This window comes from Triticum aestivum, chromosome 5B (assembly GCF_018294505.1).
Source record: "Triticum aestivum cultivar Chinese Spring chromosome 5B, IWGSC CS RefSeq v2.1, whole genome shotgun sequence".
In the NCBI taxonomy this organism is placed as follows: domain Eukaryota; kingdom Viridiplantae; phylum Streptophyta; class Magnoliopsida; order Poales; family Poaceae; genus Triticum; species Triticum aestivum.
In genome coordinates, this window is record NC_057807.1 from 278,243,618 (window position 1) to 278,267,179 (window position 23,562).

A 23,562-nucleotide genomic window follows, 5' to 3' on the forward strand; every position below is an offset into this window, starting at 1 on the left:
GGAATCGCTCGATCGGGTTCAGTTAACAGCCATCGATCAATTGCTCGAGTTCATTAACGCGTAGCCTGCAGTGCAGTTGCTCGAGTTCAGTTAGAGCCCAACGCCTCGCTCGGGTTCAGTTAGAGCCAACGCCTCGCACACACGTGCGTACGTGTATGAGAGAAACGCGCATTGCTCGGCCCCCGACCTCCCACCGTAACCGGCAACTCCCCGAAATTTTCCTCCCCCTCGCTTCTACCATGGTTTTTTTCGTCATGGACGGCCCAAAGAATGTCATGTAGCTGCGTCTCCGGACCGCCCAGGAAGAAAAGCCCATTTTCTGTCATGATTTTTTATCATAGAAGTAGGAGCCCACCACATCTATGATGATATCGGGTTTTGTCACAATTATCGTCATAGAAGTGTCATATGTATGACAGATTTTTTTTTCGTTCGGCCCAAAATGTCACGGATTTGTCTTTTTTTTGTAGTGCAAAGTATGACATGCTGGTAAGCAGTATGACTATTATCGCCCACAACTCTTTGTGTTCTACTCGTGCATATAACATCTACGCATAGACCTAGCTCTGATACCACTGTTAGGGAACACAGTAATTTCAAAAAATTCCTACGCACACGCAAGATCCATCTAGGTGATGCATAGCAACGAGCGGGGAGAGTGTGTCCATGTACCCTCGTAGACCGAAAGCAGAAGCGTTTAGTAACGCGGTTGATGTAGCCAAACGTCTTCGCGATGCAACCGATCCAATTACCGGACGGTACCTCCGCGATCTGCACACGTTCAACTCGGTGACGTCCCTCGTACTCTTGATCCAGCTAAGGTCGAAGGAGAGTTTCGTTAGCATGACGGCGTGGTGACGGTGATGATGAAGTTACCGATGCAGGGATTCGCCTAAGCTCTACAATGATATGACCGAGGTGGAAATATGTGGACGGGGCATTGCACACGGCTAAGACAACTATCAACTTGTGTGTTTTAGGGTGCCCCCTGCCCCCGTATATAAAGGAGCAATGGGGTGGCCGGCCGGCCCTCATGGGGCGCGCCCCAAGTAGGATTCCTACTAGGAATCCTATTCCTAGTAGGTTTCCAACAAGGGAAGAGAGAGGGGGAAGGAAGGAGAGGGAGAGAGGGAGGGAAAGAGGGGGCGCCACCCCCCTTCCTTGTACAATTCGGACTCCTCAAGGAGGAGACGCGGCCAGCCCTAAGGCCCCCTCATCTCTCTCACAAGGCCCATGTTGGCCCATTAGTTCCCTCGGGGGTTCCGATAACCCCCCTACACTCCGATATTTATCCGGTGACCCCCGAAACTCATCCGGTGTTCGAATAACATCGTCCAATATATCAATCTTTATGTCTCGACCATTTCGAGACTCCTCGTCATGTCTGTGATCACATCCGGGACTCCGAACAACCTCATAATACCGATCGTCATCGAACGTTAAGCGTGCGGACCCTACGGGTTCGAGAACTATGTAGACATGACCGAGATTCATCTCCGGTCAATAACCAATAGTAGAACCTGCATGCTCATATTGGTTCCTACATATTCTACGAAGATCTTTATTGGTCAAACCGCATAACAACATATGTTGTTTCCTTTGTCATCGGTATGTTACTTGCCCAAGATTTGATTGTCGGTATCTCAATACCTAGTTCAATCTTGTTACCGGCAAGTCTCTTTACTCGTTCCATAAGGCATCATCCCGTAACTAACTCATTAGTCACATTGCTTGCAAGGCTTATAGTGATGTGCATTATCGAGAGGGCCCAGATTACCTCTCCGACAATCAGAGTGACAAATCCTAATCTCGATCTATGCCAACTCAACAAACACCATCAGAGACACCTGTGGAGCATCTTTATAATCACCCAGTTATGTTGTGACGTTTGATAGCACACTAAGTGTTCCTCCGGTATTCGGGAGTTGCATAATCTCATAGTCATAGGAACATGTATAAGTTATGAAGAAAGCAAGAGCAGTAAACTAAACGATCATAGTGCTAAGCTAACAAATGGGTCCTGTCCATCACATATTCTCTAATGATGTGATCCCGTTCATCAAATGACAACTCATGTCTATGGTCAGGAAACATAATCATCTTTGATTAACGAGCTAGTCAAGTAGAGGCATACTAGGGACACTCTGTTTTGTCTATGTGTTCACTCATGTACTAAATTTCCGGTTAATACAATTCTAGCATGAATAATAAACATTTATCATGATATAAGGAAATATAAATAACAACTTTATTATTGCCTCTAGGGCATATTTCCTTCAGCTTGCCGTGCAAGGCAGCGGTCGCGGGGCGGCAGACGTTGGTGAGGCGGGGTCACATTCTTCGGCGCTTCTTAATTGAGGTATCCGGTTATGAAAGAGATTATTTGAGACGCGACTGTCACTCCGAGACGCACCCATGCGCATCCGCAGGCATTTGAAGGGTTGGATTTGTTGTATCCGGTTGTAGATGCTCTCATGTCCGCATGGGAGGGAATGGGGTCATGCATCATTTGTTCGTGCGTGTGCACCTGCACACGCTAATTAGGGATTGTGTGTTGTTGTGCAATGAACGACGACCCGTCAGCGGGGCCTGGCCAAGGTTTGAGCGGCAACCACGGTGCCCGGGCTAGCAGTCGACACAAGCATTGATCGCTTTGATTTGCCTTTGCTCGGTCAGATAAATTGATTTGGCTCTCACTCTTGTTTGAAACCTAAACGAAAAGAAAAAAAATCTTGTATAAAATTTGTTTTTTCAAAAAAAAATATATACACTGCATTATGAAACAAAGATAATAGTGTATAATGGCACATGTAGCAGGTTTTGCAAATTTTTTCCGCATGGATATTTGTACTTTTTTTATAAACACAGGTAACTTTATTAATAGTCATATCAATTATAGATAACCGCTTGGCAGGAGCGGATCGCTATATGGAAAAAACAATTATAGGTACACTGATGTGGACTTAAGATCCAAGAAAATAAAAAGTAACTTATATGACTAAGAATTACAATGAAATCTCTTGTAAACATCTTCTTCACAGTATCAATCTCTGCTCGAAGAAATACTCCAAAACCGACGGTAGAAAATATGCAATTAGACTGAAGCAACAATGTTGTCACTCTTTCACCTATATAAACATTATCAATAATGTTTTTAAAAGCGCCTTGAGTCACGAAATATCAGTCGGGCTGCTAATTCAGACCCAAGCCCGGCCTCGAGAGACAAACTCGGCCCGGGCTGCCCATGCTCAGGTTTATGTGAACCAGTAAAATTAAAAGATAAATAATAAAGGTGGCGCCCGTACGTCCAAAATCCGCAACTTGATGGGAAGGGGATCCATTCCAATAGCTCCGGCAAGACTCCCGACCACCGCCGGCCGTATAGCGTCCACCGTCTCTTTCTCTACATCGTAGTGCCGCAAGGATCTCGCCATCATGGCAGCCACGGCCAACGCATCCTGTCTCCCCGCCTCTCCACGCCTCCCGGCCAGCGGCGCCCGCGTCCGGAACAGGGGGATGCTGCCAATGGCCGCCGTTGGCTGCACTGCCGGACGCGGCGGGGTTCACCTGAGGAGCGCCCGGCCTCTCCTGTGCACCTCCTCATCCGCTGCGGCAGGAGCACGGGGCAGCGGGAAGATGGAGGACTACAACACCGCCATGAAGCGGATGATGCGGAACCCATACGAGTACCACCACGACCTTGGTACGAACTTTTGCTGGCCATATGAATTGTGGGTATTCTTTGATTGATTGAATGATGTAAGTTCAGTTAGAACTGGGATAATCCTTTGTTCTAAACAAATGTCGATATTTGTAGGGCTCCATTTGTGAGAAAATGTTTAATTGTGTTTCTCATAGGACCATCGAGCACCAATTGGCGCATTGGTGGCTCGATGTATATTGTGATGCATCATTCATGTTTGTTGGACCCTCTTAGATGTGATGAACTACACCTGTCCTTGATTAGATGTTGAATTGTTACGGAATCTTGTTGTCTTGGCCAAATGAATTGTTCCTTCTAGTGCCTACATTTGTGTCAGGTTGTCAGCCGAGCTGATTTTAGATTGTGATTGAGACCATTTGTTAGGCTTTGTTCTCATGGTTGCTTGATTTATGTTGGTAAGTGCTAACATGAATTGGCTAAAAAACATTTGCTAACATGAATGTTCGGTTATAAATGTCCTGAAAGCCATAGCAAGGAGACAGTGAGTAAGCATGTCGTTTTCTGGGTTGGGTGGCGACCTGGACACATTTTGCATTGATTTCTTCAACTAATGATCTATTTAGTTATCTCAATCTCAATTGGTCTAGTCATGGCAAAGCGATTGATAAAATTGAAGGGGTGAAAAATTGCCATCTTGAAGACTTTATAATCAGCATATTATTTTTTCTCCTTACATAGCATTTGTTATCTGTATGGTGTATAATTTGGTTGCCAAAAAGAGTAGCATGAACTTTTCTTCTTGGTATATTTGGTAGGGCGATCTTTTATGTTTGACTCTCAAAAGTGAATTTAGGATCTGCTTGGTCTAACCAAAAGAGTGGCCAAACTGAATTTAGTTTCATTCTCAAAACTGAATTTAGATTTAAGAAGGACCAAGATATTTTGTTCTGATGTGTGTTGTACCCTCACAGATCAGTTTAATGGCATTTTACTAAAATAGAACTGCAGTGTGGCACATGCTTTTGTTATAATTCAGAATAACCTAAATCTACATGAAGTAGCAATTTCTATAAAGGCAATTTTATATAGGAATAGTTATTGGCTCCTCGTTTGTCACTGAGTATTAGGTTTCCCTCTATTGCTTTGTTATCATTTTAAAAATCATGAATGAGATATAGTTATTATTTAGAGAGAAAGAGAATTTCCCTCTTCTGCACTGATGAATTAATTATTACATGTGAAACTTAGGTATGAATTATGCTGTCATAAGTGATAGCTTGATTGTTGGCTCGCAACCTCAGAAGCCTGACGATATTGATCACTTGAAAAATGAGGAAAATGTAGCCTATATTCTTTGTCTACAGCAGGACAAGGATATCGAATACTGGGGCATTGATTTTGAAGCTGTTGTCACTAGGTGCAAAGAACTTGGCATTCAGCATATGAGAAGACCAGTGAGTTTCTTATTTATCAACTGAGTGAGTTCATGTTTTGTGCTTCTTTCTTAATTCTGATAACATAAAATACAGTTACTGCCACTCTGCATTCTCTTCACATTTCAAGTGATTTGTAAGTTATAATATTTGGCGTTTCCTCTTATCCATCTATTGATAATCCATGGTGAGGAGCAAATCAATGACAAAAGATTGAGATTTTATCTTTAAGTTGCAGTGGGCCAGTGGTAATTGTTGACCCTCTCATTGAACTCCTTTGGTTCATTTTAAATAATCAACTCACAGAGTAATCATACCACGTCCATGTTTCCTTCATTTTGACTAGATAATGTTATTAAGCCAAACATTGATCATAAGGATCTTTAGTCTGTAGAACAAGAATTTTGTGGTGATATCTCTAGAAGTAACACAAAAAGAGAAGGTTAACAAACAAGTAATCTTGAAGAAGCCGAGCTGCAAATCACAAGCAAGCTGCAAGCTAAGGGTGTTCTGTTTAGAAGGAAAACTAAGGATATTTACAATTTCTCGTTTGCAGGCAGTAGACTTCGATCCAGATTCGCTGAGGAAACAGTTACCGAAAGCAGTTTCCGCACTAGAATGGGCTATATCACAAGGAAAAGGGCGAGTTTACATCCATTGCACTGCTGGACTTGGTAGAGCGCCTGCGGTTGCAATTTCTTACATGTTCTGGTTCGAGAATATGGACGTAAGCTCATTTCATCTAAATCGTAATATAGTACTAGAAATCATTATCAAGTCATGTTTTCACATGCGTGCTTTACATATAAACCATGATGAAGCTATACTATTAGTATCCATCTGTTTGCAGCTAAATACGGCTTATGACAAGCTAACCTCCATAAGACCGTGTGGACCGAGTAAGAAAGCTATCCGCTCTGCAACCTATGATCTAGCTAAGAGTGATCCAAATAAAGAAGCTTTTGAGACCCTGCCGGAGCGTGCTTTCGAGGGAATATCAGTTTCAGAGAGGAAGTTAATACAAGACCGTGTCCGTTCCCTCCACAAGGCATGAGAAAGGGAAAACATCACGAGAGGTGACGTGTTCTTTATTGTCAGTTATGGAACACACTCCAATGTATGCCATTCCTACTCTTATGTTCTTTTTTACACTGCAGCTGGACAGGGGACGGGGTAAACTTTTGCTATATGATAGACCTGATTGCTAGATTTCTACAAGCTGCTGGAAAGTAAGAGGTTTGAGCCAAGCTATTCTCAGAATAAAGCTTAAGACCGACCTTGTTGTTGGTTGGTATTGTAATAAGAAGAAAATAAAGAGGCATGAAAAGATGTTATCTACCACATATGGTGAACTTGGATGCAGTTTACCACATCTTTTCGGTCTTGAAGATCAATGCATCAATATAGATGTCATGTATTTATCATTATAATCATGTTGTTCCGGGAATATTGGTTCTTGTATTTAGTCATTGATGGCAACAGATTGAAACTATTACTCAAAAGTACAAGCATATATCATGTCGTCGCCAAATGTCATGCGTATGCTCATTTTGGCTGTGCCGTAAAGTTTCTTTTGTTACATTCACGGATGAAATAAAGTTTGTTTTGTATTCGCACGAAATCTTAGTGTTAAACTATGCTGATAGTGTTTTTTTTGCTGCGGTTAAGCTTTTTTGTGCGTCCTTGGTTTTTTTTTGTCAGCTTGATCACACTCTTGTCGTTGAAATCTGAACACTTAAATACAATCTGCTCTTTTATATATGTATATAGTTTTCAATGGAAAAGTACATCTCTTACAAGGCACATGATGCACTGACCAATCTAGATCAGCTGTATGGTAAGTTGGTTACTAGTTTCCGGCACAGGTGATGCAGCCTATTTTTTTTTCCCTTCATGACTGCATCTGAATTCAAGACATATAGCATCATCTGCCAATAGGCATAAATTAACTTGAGATAATTAATTGTATCTGAATCCCTGGTCCGGTTGGCATCTGTCAAGGTGTCAATGCTGCATGAAAAACAAGACGTAACATCAGAGAAACACAACTGTTAGCAGTTTGTAATTCTGTTTTTTTTTTCAAAGAATAAATGTTGAACCATGGTGAAGAATTAGTTGCCTGATGAAGCTGGCGTCATCCAGGAGTCCGGGATGCGCGAGACCACGGGTGGCGTTGGCTGTCCAGCTACACAAATCATTTGAGACTCAATTCAAATTTAAACTCAAGAGAAATTCAAATCAAATTCAAAAGAGCAATGTGGGTAGGGCACGTACTGAAGCAGATGAAGAGGACTTGAGGCGGGAGGACGACGCCGCAGGAGATGGGGAGGTACATCATGCGGACGGGGTCGATGGGCTTGGGCAGCATGCGGTTGACGTCGCCGAGGATGACCGGGCACAGGCACCGCAGCGAGCGGTCGTCCACCGCCGCCGTGCTGTTGAGGAACATGCCCAGCCCGCTGCAGCACTCGCTCTGCGGCGTCGGGGTGTCCGGCTCGCTCCCCGTCAGGAACGACGCGCACGTCATCAGCCCCGCCAGCGGCGTCACGCAGTCCGCCGGCGACGACGGCGACCCGCCGCCGTTGCCCGGCTGCTGTAGGCCCGGGAACCCGGGCAGCGGCTGCAGCGCCGGCTGCGAAGGCGCCCCGCTGCTGCACGGTGGGCTAGCACTAGCAGCGGGTGGCGGCTGCAGCGGCGGCGACGGCGGCGACGGCGGCGGCGTGGACGGCTTGAAGCGAGACGCTGGCGGCGACGCTACCCTGCCTCCGGGCACCCCCGGGAAGCCAGGGTTGCGCGGCCTGCCGCCCGGGAACCCCGGGAACCGAAGCTCGTCTTCGTCGGCCCCGCCGCTCCTCGCCGCTGCCTCCGACGACTGCGTCGCCACCACCATCGCAGCCGCCACCACCATCACGACCAGCGCGCGCCTCGACCACACCAACGATGACGCCATCGATCGCCTTCTCGACCGCCAAGTACCGATGAGGGACAGGAGCGGAAGATCGAGCTACACTGGCTAGTCGCAGCCGCTGTACGATGACGGGAGTAATCCGGCGAGCTTCTCGATTTATAGCATGAAACTCACCGATTATCGCATCGAAATTACAAGTGACTGGCAGAAAGATCATGCGCGGGGCATTGCTCTAGTTTAAGGTCGGATCTTGGAGCGCCGCGCCAAGCGAGGCGTCTGCATGTAGGTGGACGTGTTCAAGAAACAGGGCATTATGAAAGTGGAAAGCAGGTGGATGACATTGTGGAGTTAGGGGAACATTACTTGCTGTGCAAATCATTTACGGGTTATTTGAAAAAATAGTATACTAGCATTCCTTTTTTGAGAAAAAAAACTATTTTTAAAAAATAGCTCTGTGAGGATTTTGTATGCACATGCCCACTTTTTTTGTGGAATTAATTCTTGTATTACCCAATTAAAGTACAATCATGCCTAACATCGTCTAAAACAACCTCTGGTCCTGACCCAAGCCATACTGCAGTTCGGCCTTGAGTCCTCGCAAAGTTTGCCAAAACATGACTAGAAGAATTACAATCCTCGCCAAAGTCGAGGCGCTGCAACACATCCCCCACCACATCGCCGTTCACCGCTTCGACGGCGCCGGCGCGTACGCCGACGTGCTGATCAACGAGATCTAGGACGTCGCGCGATCGCTGGGGTCCCCGTCCGCACCTCCACAACCCCCATCCGCACGCCGCTACGGTGGGGGAGGGGGATCCGGTGCTGGGCGTGCTCTTCCTCGGACCCTGCCTCGCCAGGGCCGCTCCTTGGCCCGGGACTCCGGCTCGGCACCAGGTGGCCAGGTTGAAGACGATGGCATGGCCACCCAGGCGTACCGCGCTTTCCTGCAGCCCCAGATCGCCTCCGACCAAGATTTCATGGCCATGCTGAAGATCTCCTTCAAGCCCAAGCTCATCAAGGGGGCTCCTTTCTCCCTCCCCACGGTCGAGCAGCTCGCGCACGAGGATGAGCTACGAGGATGCCTGCGCTCCTCCCTGCTTGATACGGAATGCGCTCGGCCATGCGTGGTCGTCTCCTTCGACCCAGATGCCATGGCCTTCTCCTTCGAGCTTCAGCTTAGCAACAGTCGAACTGCCAAGGGGGCTATCCAGGTGCCAGCGATCGCTCTGGACGACGGCTTCTTCCCCTGCTTCGACCTGCGCTCTGAGGCCGTAGCGCGGGAAAGCTGCCGCTCCCTTCTGTTCAAATTCTGGCCGCAAGATGAGGCCGGCCTCATGTGCTCCCGCGCCCTCCCCCTCCTTCCATCTGTGGATAACACGCACCCCCCAAGCCCGTTGTGCCACATGGGCTTCTGCCCACCGTCGGCCCGCCGCTCTCTGCTGACGGAGATGCCATCCTACCTGCTGAAGCCTACTTCCCAGCCTACGCGCGCGTACAGGCCCACCAAGTGCTCGCCGCCAGGCCCATTTGTCCCAGGCCGCTCCGGCACGCCCCTGCTTTGGGTGACGGCTTTCTTAGCTGCGACCGTTCTCCTGTTGCTAGTACTAATCTGCTGCACGGGGCGTGCTCCCTGCTGCCTGCTCATGTCGCCACCACTTTCTGCTCCTGCCACACGCCACCGCCGGAACCTCGAGCTGAGGATCTCCGCCTTTTCCCACCCACCCTCCAGCTCTTCGATGCCCCTGCGCCTTCGCTCCAGCTCGCCTCCCCACCACCTCCCCCCTTTGGGGCCATGGCAGATGTAGATCTCGGCCTCGGAGTCGACTCCACCATGCTCTCCTGGGAGCCGACCCATCAGGTGCCCGCGGAGAACACTAGCGCTGGCGCTGGCCTTGCTGCCCACCCCTGGCGGCTGCTGGGCAAGACCATCTGCACGCTGGTGACGGCCCTGTAGCCGTCTCTGCTGTTCAAGATCTGAACGCGCCCCCTTCAGCCGCACGCCGCAGCCCTCGCATCAGGATGATGTATGATGGTGAGCGTGTTGGCTCCGTCGAGCGCGCTTCCAAGCGCAAGGCGGCGACTTCCAGCTCCAGCCACAGCGGCTCTAAGCGGCGGCCCACCTCATCTGCAACCAAACGCAAGAAAACCAAGGTGGTTCCTGTCTCTGAGCTGCTTGATCTTCTGTTCAACAGCACTCGAAGGCCCATGACCAGGGGCAAGCTCAAGCAGATCGCCAAATGTTGTGACCTCAATGTGGACGCCATCTTCGCTCAAGCATCGTCCTCCTCCACGGCCGGTGCTGGCTGCTCTGGCCAATCAGACGGCTCCTCCGCTTCTTCCATGGGTGCTCACCTTGTTCCTGATGTCTAGAAGCCTTTCAGATATGCTTATGCCCTTCCCAAGGATTGCTGGCATCTTCTATGCCTTTCATTGAATTAGTTTTTGTCCCAAAGCATGTTTATGTTGTGTCAGTTATGCTATTTGCCAGTTTGTTAGCTCAGTCATGTACTTGGTCAGTGTCTCTATCAGTCTTAATCTTCTGCTAAGTCTAGTTTTAGGCCAAGTTGTATCCCCTGTTCTGCATCAATGTTATCTACTCTATGCTACTGTTCGTTGCATCCTCCCTCTCATGTGCATGTCTTATCTCTTATGTACCAGCAGTTTCACCATGATCTATGAAGCTTCTTGATTGGAATGTTCGTGGCCTGGGTGATGAGAATAAGTGTTCTTTGGTCCGTGATGTTCTAACTTCCTGTCGGCCTAGCATTGCTTGTTTTCAGGAAACAAAGCTAGAAGCAGCTCCTACTATAAAGCTCAAGAGTTTCTTGCCCACCAACTTCGACAACCATGCGATCATGCCCTCCACGGGCTCCTCAGGCAGCCTGCTGGTTGCTTGGGACACCTCTACCTACTCTGGGCAGGTTATTGCATCACACAGATTCCACCTCACTGTCAGATTCTCATCAACAACGTCAGAAACTGTTTTTGTTGTCACTACGGTCTATGCCCCCTGCGTACAACAGGAAAGACAACTTTTCTTGGATGAGATCAATGCTGCAGTAGCCCTAATATCTGAACCATGGATAGTTATCGGTGACTTCAATATGTACCGATTCAAAGAAGAGAAATCGCGAGGCAGGGTCAACTGGGCCATGATGGATATGTTTAATGACTGGATTAGAGCTCATGGACTTGATGATGTGGACATATGCAACCGAAAGTTCACCTGGTCGAACAAGCGAGTGGATCCTACCATGGCACAGCTTGACAGAGTGCTGATCAACACTGCTTGGTTGTTATCCTTCACTCAAACCTCAGCTATGGTCACACCGTCTGTTACATCAGATCATGTGCCTCTCTTGGTCCAGTTTGGCAACAATAAGGTGAAAAGCAATCTCTTCGAGATGGAGAATCACTGGCTGCATTTAGAAGAAACAAGAGCAATCATTCAAAACAGCTAGAACCAAAACACCAGAACAACTCGCTCGGCTGCTTCTCTCTTTAACCTGAAGTTGAGACGTATCCGTGCTGCTCTACGGAGTTGGAAGAGGAACAGGGCCAGCTTGGATATGCTCGTTTCAAACAATAAACAGGTGGTGCTCTACCTTTATAGTGTCGAAGAACGGCGACCTCTTTCTCTGTTAGAGAGGGTGCTTAGAGTTTTTGCCACACAAAAAACAGAGCTGCTCATCTTGTGGCAAACTGCTGCGTGGAAGCGAAGAGCTAAACTGCGTTGGTGCATCTCTGGAGATGAAAACTGCAATTTCTTCCATGCTGCTGCTGGCCATGCAAGGAGAAACAAGGTCAGGGTACTCGTCAAAGATGGAGTTGAGGTTTTTGACAATCAACAGAAGCTTCAACTAGCAACCGAGTACTTCTCTGCTCTCCTGGGTCAGCCTTCCCATTCTTTACCTACAGTACAACTTGATCAGATCTATGAGCAAGTCGACCTATCATGTCTCGCAAGGGAGTTCACTTCGCAGGAAATTTTCGAAGCTATCAACCATTCTCCCAACTACCGCAGCCCCGGCCAGATGGTTTCACAAATGAATTTTACAAAGCATTCCACGGTGTCATCAAGGCTGACTTGGAACTTTTCTTCTCCCAGCTATATCAGAATCAGTTGGACATGTCTGGCATCAACCTGGCTCACATCTCCCTCTTGCCCAAGAAAGACACACCACTTGAACTAAAGGATTTCCGGCCTATCTCCATAGTGCACAACGTGCCCAAGCTTGCAATCAAGGTCCTAACCAGAAGGCTTCAAGCCCAAATCCCAAGACTTATCCACTCCCTACAGTCTGGCTTTATCAAGGGCAGGGCCATCGTTGAAAATTTTGCCTTGGCTGCAAACATGATTCAAACGGCACATAAAACGAAATTGCCCATGGTAGCCCTCAAATTGGACTTTCAAAAAGCCTTCGACTCGGTCAGCTGGTCATGCCTACACAGTGTCTTGGCTACCCGCGGCTTCCCTCGGCGTTGGATCAGTTGGATCGAGTGCTTGCTTTCTTCGGCAACATCTCGAGTTTTATTAAATGGGGAATTGGGTGGCTGTTTTGCAAATAAGAGAGGTTTCAGACAGGGGGACTCCATCTCGCTATCTCTTCATTCTGGTGGCTGATGTTTTGCAACGACTTTGCTGCTCCGCCTTTGAATGTGGCAGTTTGATTCACCCTCTTGGTTCGGACAGGATGTTTCCTATTCTACAATACGCTGATGACACCTTAATCCTCTTTCACGGCACCGTTCAACAAGCTACAATCATCAAGCAGATCCTGTCGGACTTCTCTAGCTTCTCTGGGTTACAAATCAACTACCACAAAAGCACTCTCATCCCAATATGCATAGATAACTCTACCACTGATGTGATCGTTGGTGTGTTTGGCTGCCCAGCGTCAAGTTTCCCCTGCACGTACTTAGGCTTGCCCCTCTCTTTGCACAAGATTAGACATGACTTGCTACTTCCAGTCATTCACAAAGTGGACAAGAGGTTATCGGGATGGCTGGCTACTCTTTTGTCTTGGGGCGGCAGGCTGACGCTGATCAACTCTGTACTGGCTAGCATCCCAAGTTACTTCATGACATGTTTCCGCTGGCCAAAAGAATCCATCCACAAGCTCGAGAGTCTGTTGAGATCTTTCCTATGGCAAGGCGCGAGTACAGCAAAGGGAGGCCAATGTTTAGTTGCCTGGCATTTCGTCACCATGCCACGATCTGTTGGTGACCTGGGTGTTAGGGACCTGTCTGCTCACAACCAGGCCCTGTTGAAAAGCTTTACAGCCAAGGTTCTTCAATACTCAAGCGTGTGCTGCTATCAATGGTTTGCCCAACAATACTGCCATGGCTCTGTGCCCAGGAGGAATTGTGCTCGAGACACTGCAATCTGGAGCGGCTTCAAGGAATCCATCCCCATGATTATAGCCTCTTCAAGATGCTCCTTAGGATCTGGGAAGTTTATTTCTTTCTGGCACGACTGCTGGCTCCCGGTAGGACGACTCAGCTCTACTCTATCTACACTATACACTTTTGCACGAGATCAGGACTGCTCCGTGGCCTCTCAACACTCTCAAGAATCATGGCAACTACAACTTCATCCAAACCTGTCAGTGACAGCCATGTATGAACTTCAACTACTTCTCTCAATACTAGCTCCTGTCACGCCAACATCAGATAGTTCAGACTCCAGGGTTTCTGCGATCTACAACAAGACCATCACTACAGCCCATGTCTACGAGCTACTCAACTTCCGTGGCGTGTCTTGTGCTTACGGTTCATGGATTTGGGACAGGATCATCCCCCTCAAGCATCATGTCTTCCTATGGCTACTGTTCTGGGACCGGTTAAACACTCGAGATAATATGATGAAGAAACGTTGGACTTCTGTTGCATCACACCCAGAATGTGATTTCTGTCCTGCTCCTGAATCTTCTTCCCACCTGGTGCTACGTTGTGCTCCAGCTTCTGTGATCTGGGACGTTTTCGGCCTCATAGACCTTGCTTCCAACTCTCTGAATCTCATCAGCTTTGTCGAAAGAGCTGAACAGCTTTGGCCGGCCCCGGGTAAATTCCACTTCCTCTTTGCTGCCGCCGCTGTCACAGCATGGCACGCCCGGAATGACATGATTTTTAACTCTAAGCGATGGCCCTCACTTATATCAAACAATATGCAAAGCAATTGGTGCATCTTTGGCGAAATAGGAGCCATGAACAAGATGACAATGATGCTATAGACACCTGGATCAATCTCTTAGTTTAAGTCTTTTTCTCAGCTTCGGCTCAATTGTTGTATATCTCTCTTCTTAAACACCCCACCCCCCCTTTTCTTGTTAGACTCCAATCTGGTGACTTACAGCCAGGGCACCATTGGTGCTAAATGTAAGATTCATGTAATCGACCCCCACGGGTCCCCAGGCTTCTAGCCTGTTTTGAAATATATATAAGGTAGACCGTATCTACCTTTCATTTAAAAAAGATATAACTATGACGGATATGAGTAATATAAGAACTACGTTCCAACATGCTTTCTTTGATTTCTCTAACAGGAAAGACGTATTTTGATCGAGTTAATTACACGTAGTACCACATTTGGGGCGGTGGTGGCGAATTGGTGCCATTTTTGGTAATTTTTACGTGTCAGTACCATGTTTGGGTCGAACCGTTGCAAATCGGGCTAAACTTCGTATTTCTACGTATTGACACTGGAACTGACCGCCCGGGCCCGCGTGTCAGCTGCCACGCTGGCGAATTGGCACCCGCCCGCTCGCTCGATAGGTGCGGTCCGGCTCGAACCGGACTGGCCCGTGCTCTGTCTCCACTCTCTTCCTCCTCGCTTCCTGTGTTAGTCGACGAACCCTAGCTACCCCGCGCGTCTCTACGATGATGGCGGCAGCGACCCCGGGCGGCGGTGGCAACAGCAGCGATGGCGGCGATGGCAATGGCAGCGGCACAAACATTCACCTCTTCGGCATCGGCGCGGCAGGAGGAATCGAGGGGAGATCTCCAATCGAGGGCGGCGATGGCTACTCGAGCTCTGAGTATTCCAGCGATGACGATGAGTTCATGGAGCCCGCACTGTCCATGGAGCAGCGGGTACGGCTGGCAAAGCAATGGGTGGTGAACCCTAGCAATAGCCACGAGCTGACCCACGGGCTCGGCGGCGTCCTGTAAGTTTCTGTCTTTTTTCTTCTCATTTATTTTCTAATTAGGGTTATAGTGTACTGACTAGGCAAATTGCATGTGAATTGTAGTTTATATGAAGACATATGGAATGTTAGGATCCATTTTGACAATAATGATCTGTTAGATAGGAAGTTAAGTTGTTCAGATGTGACATATCTGAATATGGTTGCATTAATGGAAACACAAGGCTTTAGTATTGATGATTCACTGATGTTTTACATGGAGACCCCAGGAGAGCAGGGCTTGGAATTGGTTGATAGTAATGTTAAACTACAGTTGATCAAGAGGCATAATGAGGAGAGTTTGGTGCTTAACTTGCTATTTAGGGCTTGTCCACCAGCTGGCAGTGTACCACAGAAGGGTTTTGTAGAGAAGCAAAATTTAGATCCAATTGTTTATTCTGAGTCTGTTGTTTATGATCTGGCTGATCCTCCTGTTTATGCTGTTGATCAGCAAGGTGTTGCTTATGAAGGTCAGAGTAGCTGCTCTATTGTAGCTGTAGGCCCTACTGTTTTAACACAAGAGACCAGGAGTGTTCTAAATCCAAAGTTAAAAGAAGTTGTGGAAGAAGAATAAGATGGCTATGATGGCAGTTATGCATCTTCATCTGAAGGGCAATATGATAGTGACACTAACCCTTATTATATGGGGGATTTAAGGCCTAACTATAATGAGGAAATGAATGATGCTGAAGACATGGAGATGGAAGAGGGAAACAAACAGAGAGAGGAAGAAGTACAAGAACAACATGAGGAAGAAACAGAGGATGAAGAATCAGAAGGAGGAAGAACAAGTGCATTATGAGGGTGACACAGAGGTAGAGGAATTATTTGAGTTGGAGGATAATGACCCTATTGTTCCAGAAGAGGAAGAAAAAATATCTATGCCAACAAAGAAGAAGCAGAAGCTGCAAGTAAGGAGGGGACCAACAACAAGGTCACATTCCAGTGTTTTAGAAGAAGTGCAACCTGATTGGAAACCATCATCAGATGAAGAAGATAATAGTTTATTGAAGGACAGTGAAGATGATGGGTTTGATCCACTAGCATTTGTGCTACCTCAAAGAAGGAAGAGTAGGGCAAAGAAGAAGCCACCTAGAGTATGGTACAATGAGGATTTGGAGCAACCACACCAACAACTACAACTGCATATGTGCTTCATAGATCAACATCAATTAGAGATGCTTTGTTGAGCTTGCACATCACTCAGTGCAGAGACTTCAAGTATCACAGGAACTCAGATCAGAGGATCATTGTGAATTGCAAAAATGAACAATGCAAGTTCTGCATTGTGGCAGCTGTTATACAAGGGGAAAACACTTTTGCAATTAAGAAGATGAGGATACAACACACCTGCCCTAGTTCTACTGAAACAAGCAGGGTAAGTGCCAAGTGGCTTGCAAAGCAATATGAGCCACTATTCAGATCTGATGTCAGTACTAGCATACATACACTTATTGATGCCTGCATGGAAAAGTATGGTATGGATGTGCCCAAGGCTATGGCATATAAGGCAAAAAACCTAGCTGTTGAGGCTGTGTTGGGAGATCATAGAAGCAATACCCAAGGCTGAGAGACTATGCTCAGACTGTGATGGATACAAACCCTGGGAGTAGAGTTGTAGTCACCACTGTAACTCCAAGAGCCACTGAAAAAATCCCACATCCAGGACCAAGATTCCATGCCATGTTTTACTGCATCAATGGAGCAAGGGAGGGATTTCTACAGGGGTGTAGACCATGAAGGAAATATGCCCTAGAGGCAATAATAAAGTTATTATTTATTTCCTCATATCATGATAAATGTTTATTATTCATGCTAGAAATGTATTAACCGGAAACATGATACATGTGTGAATACATAGACAAACTTAATGTCACTAGTATGCCTCTACTTGACTAGCTCATTAATCCAAGATGGTTATGTTTCCTAACCATAGACATGTGTTGTCATTTGATTAATGAGATCACATCATTAGGAGAATGATGTGATTGACTTGACCCATACCGTTAGCTTAGCACTTGATCGTTTAGTATGTTGTTATTGCTTTCTTCATGACTTATACAAGTTCCTATAACTATGAGATTATGCAACTCCCGTTTACCGGAGGAACACTTTGTGTGCTACCAAACATCACAACGTAACTGGGTGATTATAAAGGAGCTCTACAGGTGTCTCCAAAGGTACATGTTGAGTTGGCGTATTTCGAGATTAGGTTTTGTCACTCCGACTGTCGGAGAGGTATCTCTGGGCCCTCTCGGTAATGCACATCACTATAAGCCTTGCAAGCAATGTAGCTAATGAGTTAGTTACGGAATGATGCATTACGTAACGAGTAAAGAGACTTGCCGGTAACGAGATTGAACTAGGTATTGAGATACCGACGATCGAATCTCGGGCAAGTAACATACCGATGACAAAGGGAACAACGTATGTTGTTATGCGGTTTGACTGATAAAGATCTTCGTAGAATATGTAGGAGCCAATATGAGCATCCGGGTTCCGCTATTGGTTATTGACCGGAAACAGTTCTAGGTCAAGTCTACATAGTTCTCGAACCCGTAGGGTCTGCACGCTTAAGGTTTCGATGACAGTTATATTATGAGTTTATGAGTTTTGATGTACCGAAGTTTGTTCGTAGTCCCGGATATGATTAAGGACATGACGAGGAGTCTCGAAATGGTCGAGACATGAAGATTGATATATTGGAAGCCTATATTTGGATATCGAAAGTGTTCCGGGTGAAATCGGGATTTTACCGGAGTACTGGGAGGTTACCGGAACCCCCCGGGGGCTTAATGGGCCTACATGGGCCCTAGTGGAGAGGAAGAGAGGAGGCAAGGGCTGGGCCTCACACCCCTCCCATCCCTAGTCCGAATAGGACAATGAGAGGGGGGCGGCGCCCCCCTTTCCTTCCTCTCTCCCTCCTCCTTCCCCCCTTCTCCTATTCCAACTAGGAAAGAAGGGAGTCCTACTCCCGGTGGGAGTAGGACTCCCCTTGGCGCGCCCCTCCTTGGCCGGCCGCCCCCTCCCCCTTGGCTCCTTTATATACGGGAGCAGGGGGCACCTCTAGACAACAATTGATCTCTTGATCTCTTAGCCGTGTGCGGTGCCCCCCTCCACCATAGTCCTCGATAATATTGTAGCGGTGCTTAGGCGAAGCCCTGCGACGGTAGAACATCAAGATCGTCACCACGCCGTCGTGCTGACGGAACTATTCCCCGACATTCTGCTGGATCGGAGTCCGGGGATCGTCATCGAGCTGAACGTGTGCTAGAACTTGGAGGTGCCGTTGTTTCGGTGCTTGATCGGTCGGGCCGTGAAGACGTACGACTACATCAACCGCGTTGTTCTAACGCTTCCGCTTTCGGTCTATGTGGGTACGTGGAGAACACTCTTCGCTCTCGTTGCTATGCATCACCATGATCTTGCGTGTGCATAGGAATTTTTTTTGAAATTACTATGTTCCCCAACAGTTGCATCCGAGCCTGGTTTTATGCGTAGATGTTATATGCACCAGTAGAACAGAAGTGAGTTGTGGGCGATACAAGTCATACTGCTTACTAGCATGTCATACTTTGGTTTGGCGGTATTGTTGGATGAAGCGGCCTGGACCGACATTACGCATACGCTTACGCGAGACTGGTTCTACCGACGTGCTTTGCACACAGGTGGCTGGCGGGTGTCTGTTTCTCCAACTTTAGTTGAACCGAGTGTGGCTACGCCCAGTCCTTGCGAAGGTTAAAACATCACTAACTTGACGAACTATCGTTGTGGTTTTGATGCATAGGTAAGAACGGTTCTTGCTCAGCCCGTAGCAGCCAGGTAAAATTTGCAACAACAAAGTAGAGGACGTCTAACTTGTTTTTGCAGGGCATGTTGTGATGTGATATGGTCAAAGACGTGATGCAATATTTTATTGTATGAGATGATCATGTTTTGTAACCGAAGTTATCGACAACTGGTAGGATCCATATGGTTGTCGCTTTATTGTATGAAATGCAAACGCCCTGTAATTGCTTTACTTTATCACTAAGCGGTAGCGATAGTCGTAGAAGCAATAGATGGCGTAATGACAATGATGCTACGATGGAGATCAAGGTGTCGTGCCGGTGACGATGGTGATCACGACTGTGCTTTGGAGATGGAGATCACAAGCACAAGATGATGATGGCCATATCATATCACTTATATTGATTGCATGTGATGTTTATCCTTTATGCATCTTATCTTGCTTTGATTGACGGTAGCATTTTAAGATGATCTCTCACTAATTATCGAGAAGTGTTCTCCCTGAGTATGCATCGTTGCGAAAGTTCTTCGTGCTGAGACACCACGTGATGATCGGGTGTGATAGGCTCTACGTTCAAATACAACGTGTCCAAAAATTTTGCACATGCGGAATACTCAGGTTAAACTTGACGAGCCTAGCATATACAGATATGGCCTCGGAACACGGAGACCGAAAGGTCGAACGTGAATCATATAGTAGATATGATCAACATAGTGATGTTCACCATTGAAACTACTCCATCTCACGTGATGATCGGACATGGTTTAGTTAATTTGGATCACGTGATCACTTAGATGACTAGAGAGATGTCTGTCTAAGTGGGAGTTCTTAAGTAATATGATTAATTGAACTTAAATTTATCATGAACTTAGTACCTGATAGTATTTTGCTTGTCTATGTTTGTTGTAGATAGATGGCTCGTGCTGTTGTTCCGTTGAATTTTAATGCGTTCCTTGAGAAAGCTAAGTTGAAAGATGATGGTAGCAACTACACGGACTGGGTCCGTAACTTGAGGATTATCCTCATTGCTGCACAGAAGAATTACGTCCTGGAAGCACCGCTGGGTGCCAGGCCTGCTGCAGATGCAACTGACGACGTTAAGAACGTCTGGCAGAGCAAAGCTGATGACTACTCGATAGTTCAGTGTGCCATGCTTTACGGCTTGGAACCGGGTCTTCAACGACGTTTTGAACGTCATGGAGCATATGAGATGTTCCAGGAGTTGAAGTTAATATTTCAAGCAAATGCCCGGATTGAGAGATATGAAGTCTCGAATAAGTTCTATAGCTGTAAGATGGAGGAGAATAGTTCTGTCAGTGAACACATACTCAAAATGTCTGGGTATAATAATCACTTGATTCAACTGGGAGTTAATCTTCCTGATGATAGTGTCATTGACAGAATTCTTCAATCACTGCCACCAAGCTACAAGAGCTTCGTGATGAACTATAATATGCAAGGGATGGACAAGACTATTCCCGAGCTCTTCGCAATGCTGAAAGCTGCGGAGGTAGAAATCAGAAGGAGCATCAAGTGTTGATGGTCAATAAGACCACCAGTTTCAAGAAAAAGGGCAAAGGGAAGAAGAAGGGGAACTTCAAGAAGAACAGCAAACAAGTTGCTGCTCAAGAGAAGAAACCCAAGTCTGGACCTAAGCCTGAGACTGAGTGCTTCTACTGCAAGCAGACTGGACACTGGAAGCGGAACTGCCCCAAGTATTTGGCGGATAAGAAGGATGGCAAAGTGAACAAAGGTATATGTGATATACATGTTATTGATGTGTACCTTACTAATGCTCGCAGTAGCACCTGGGTATTTGATACTTGTTATGTTGCTAATATTTGCAACTCGAAACAGGGACTACGGATTAAGCGAAGATTGGCTAAGGACGAGGTGACGATGCGCGTGGGAAATGGTTCCAAAGTCGATGTGATCGCGGTCGGCACGCTACCTCTACATCTACCATCGGGATTAGTTTTAGACCTGAATAATTGTTATTTGGTGCCAGCGTTAAGCATGAACATTATATCTGGATCTTGTTTGATGCGAGACGGTTATTCATTTAAATCAGAGAATAATGGTTGTTCTATTTATATGAGTAATATCTTTTATGGTCATGCACCCTTGAAGAGTGGTCTATTTTTATTAAATCTCGATAGTAGTGATACACATATTCATAATGTTGAAGCCAAAAGATGCAGAGTTGATAATGATAGTGCAACTTATTTGTGGCACTGCCGTTTGGGTCATATTGGTGTAAAGCGCATGAAGAAACTCCATACTGATGGACTTCTGGAATCACTTGATTATGAATCACTTGGTACTTGCGAACCGTGCCTCATGGGCAAGATGACTAAAACGCCGTTCTCCGGAACTATGGAGCGAGCAACTGATTTGTTGGAAATCATACATACTGATGTATGTGGTCCAATGAATATTGAGGCTCGCGGCGGGTATCGTTATTTTCTCACCTTCACAGATGATTTGAGCAGATATGGGTATATCTACTTGATGAAACACAAGTCTGAAACATTTGAAAAGTTCAAAGAATTTCAGAGTGAAGTGGAAAATCATCGTAACAAGAAAATAAAATTTCTACGATCTGATCGTGGAGGAGAATATTTGAGTTACGAGTTTGGTTTACATTTGAAGCAATGCGGAATAGTTTCGCAACTCACGCCACCCGGAACACCACAACGAAATGGTGTGTCCGAACGTCGTAATCGTACTTTACTAGATATGGTGCGATCTATGATGTCTCTTACTGATTTACCGCTATCGTTTTGGGGTTATGCTTTAGAGACGGCCGCATTCACGTTAAATAGGGCACCATCAAAATCCGTTGAGACGACGCCTTATGAACTGTGGTTTGGCAAGAAACCAAAGTTGTCGTTTCTTAAAGTTTGGGGCTGCGATGCTTATGTGAAGAAACTTCAACCAGATAAGCTCGAACCCAAATCGGAGAAATGTGTCTTCATAGGATACCCAAAAGAGACTATTGGGTACACCTTCTATCACAGATCTGAGGGCAAGATTTTTGTTGCTAAATTCGGATCCTTTCTAGAGAAGGAGTTTCTCTCGAAAGAAGTGAGTGGGAGGAAAGTAGAACTTGATGAGGTAACTGTACCTGCTCCCTTATTGGAAAGTAGTTCATCACAAGAACCGGTTCCTGTGACAACTACACCAATCAGTGAGGAAGCTAATGATATTGATCATGAAACTTCAGATCAAGTTACTACCGAACCTCGTAGGTCTACCAGAGTAAGATCCGCACCAGAGTGGTACGGTAATCCTATTCTGGAAGTCATGTTACTTGACCATGGCGAACCTACGAACTATGAGGAAGCGATGATGAGCCCAGATTCCGCAAAATGGCTTGAGGCCATGAAATCTGAGATGGGATCCATGTATGAGAACAAAGTATGGACTTTGGTTGACTTGCCCGATGATCGGCAAGCCATCGAGAATAAATGGATCTTCAAGAAGAAGACTGACGCTGATGGTAATGTAACTGTCTACAAAGCTCGACTTGTTGCGAAAGGTTTTCGACAAGTTCAAGGGGTTGACTATGATGAGACTTTCTCACCCGTAGCGATGCTTAAGTCTGTCCGAATCATGTTAGCAATTGCCGCATTTTATGATTATGAAATTTGGCAAATGGATGTCAAAACTGCATTCCTGAATGGATTTCTGGAAGAAGAGTTGTATATGATGCAACCGGAAGGTTTTATCGATCCAAAAAGTGCTAACAAAGTGTGCAAGCTCCAGCGATCCATTTATGGACTGGTGCAAGCCTCTCGGGGTTGGAATAAATGCTTTGATAGTGTGATCAAAGCATATGGTTTTATACAGACTTTTGGAGAAGCCTATATTTGCAAGAAAGTGAGTGGGAGCTCTGTAGCATTTTTGATATTATATGTAGATGACATATTGTTAATTGGAAATGATATAGAATTTCTGGATAGCATAAAGGGATACTTGAATAAAAGTTTTTCAGTGAAAGACCTCGGTGAAGCTGCTTACATATTGGGCATCAAGATCTATAGAGATAGATCAAGACGCTTGATTGGACTTTCACAAAGCACATACCTTGATAAAGTTTTGAAAAAGTTCAAAATGGATCAGGCAAAGAAAGGATTCTTGCCTGTATTACAAGGTGTGAAGTTGAGTCAGACTCAATGCCCGACCACAGCAGAAGATAGAAAGAAAATGAAAGATGTTCCCTATGCTTCAGCCGTAGGCTCTATCATGTATGCAATGTTGTGTACCAGACCTGACGTATGCTTAGCAATATGCTTGGCAGGTAGGTACCATAGTAATCCAGGAGTGGATCACTGGACAGCGGTCAAGAATATCCTGAAATACCTGAAAAGGACTAAGAATATGTTTCTCATTTATGGAGGTGACAAAGAGCTAGTCGTAAATGGTTACGTCGATGAAAGCTTTGACACTGATCCGGACGATTCTAGATCGCAAACCGGATACGTGTTTATATTAAACAGTGGAGCTGTCAGTTGGTGCAGTTCTAGACAAAGCATCATGGCGGGATCTACATGCGAAGCGGAGTACATAGCTGCTTCGGA

General features: G+C 46.2%; 2 protein-coding genes across 2 annotated transcripts; one reads left to right on the plus strand and one right to left on the minus strand.

Annotated features, from left to right (window-relative positions):
- Positions 1-3,279: 3,279 nt before the first annotated feature.
- Positions 3,280-6,718, plus strand: LOC123111368 (phosphoglucan phosphatase LSF2, chloroplastic; the record flags this gene model as incomplete). The annotated part of the gene is given in 5 exon segments (XM_044532154.1): positions 3,280-3,703; positions 4,913-5,118; positions 5,654-5,824; positions 5,948-6,173; positions 6,255-6,718. Coding segments are annotated over 4 exon segments (849 nt in total). The 3' UTR covers positions 6,152-6,173; positions 6,255-6,718.
- A 114-nt stretch (positions 6,719-6,832) lies between these two features.
- On the minus strand, positions 6,833-8,143 carry LOC123111369 (cuticle collagen 34). Its single transcript, XM_044532156.1, has 3 exons — positions 7,372-8,143; positions 7,217-7,282; positions 6,833-7,107 (listed from the first exon to the last, which is right to left on the minus strand). The coding sequence occupies exons 1-3, from the start codon at positions 8,045-8,047 to the stop codon at positions 7,094-7,096; spliced, it is 756 nt and encodes a 251-aa protein (XP_044388091.1). The 5' UTR covers positions 8,048-8,143; the 3' UTR covers positions 6,833-7,093.
- Between the last annotated feature and the right edge of the window lie 15,419 nt (positions 8,144-23,562).

What these genes read in the sequence shown, in the direction of transcription:
- LOC123111369 (XM_044532156.1), bottom strand. Translation starts at nt 8,047, where the DNA reads ATGGCGTCATCGTTGGTGTGGTCGAGGCGCGCGCTGGTCGTGATGGTG. An exon ending in AGTCCTCTTCATCTGCTTCA is followed by an intron (nt 7,283 to 7,371) that starts GTACGTGCCCTA and finishes TGATTTGTGTAG; the next exon opens with CTGGACAGCCAACGCCACCC.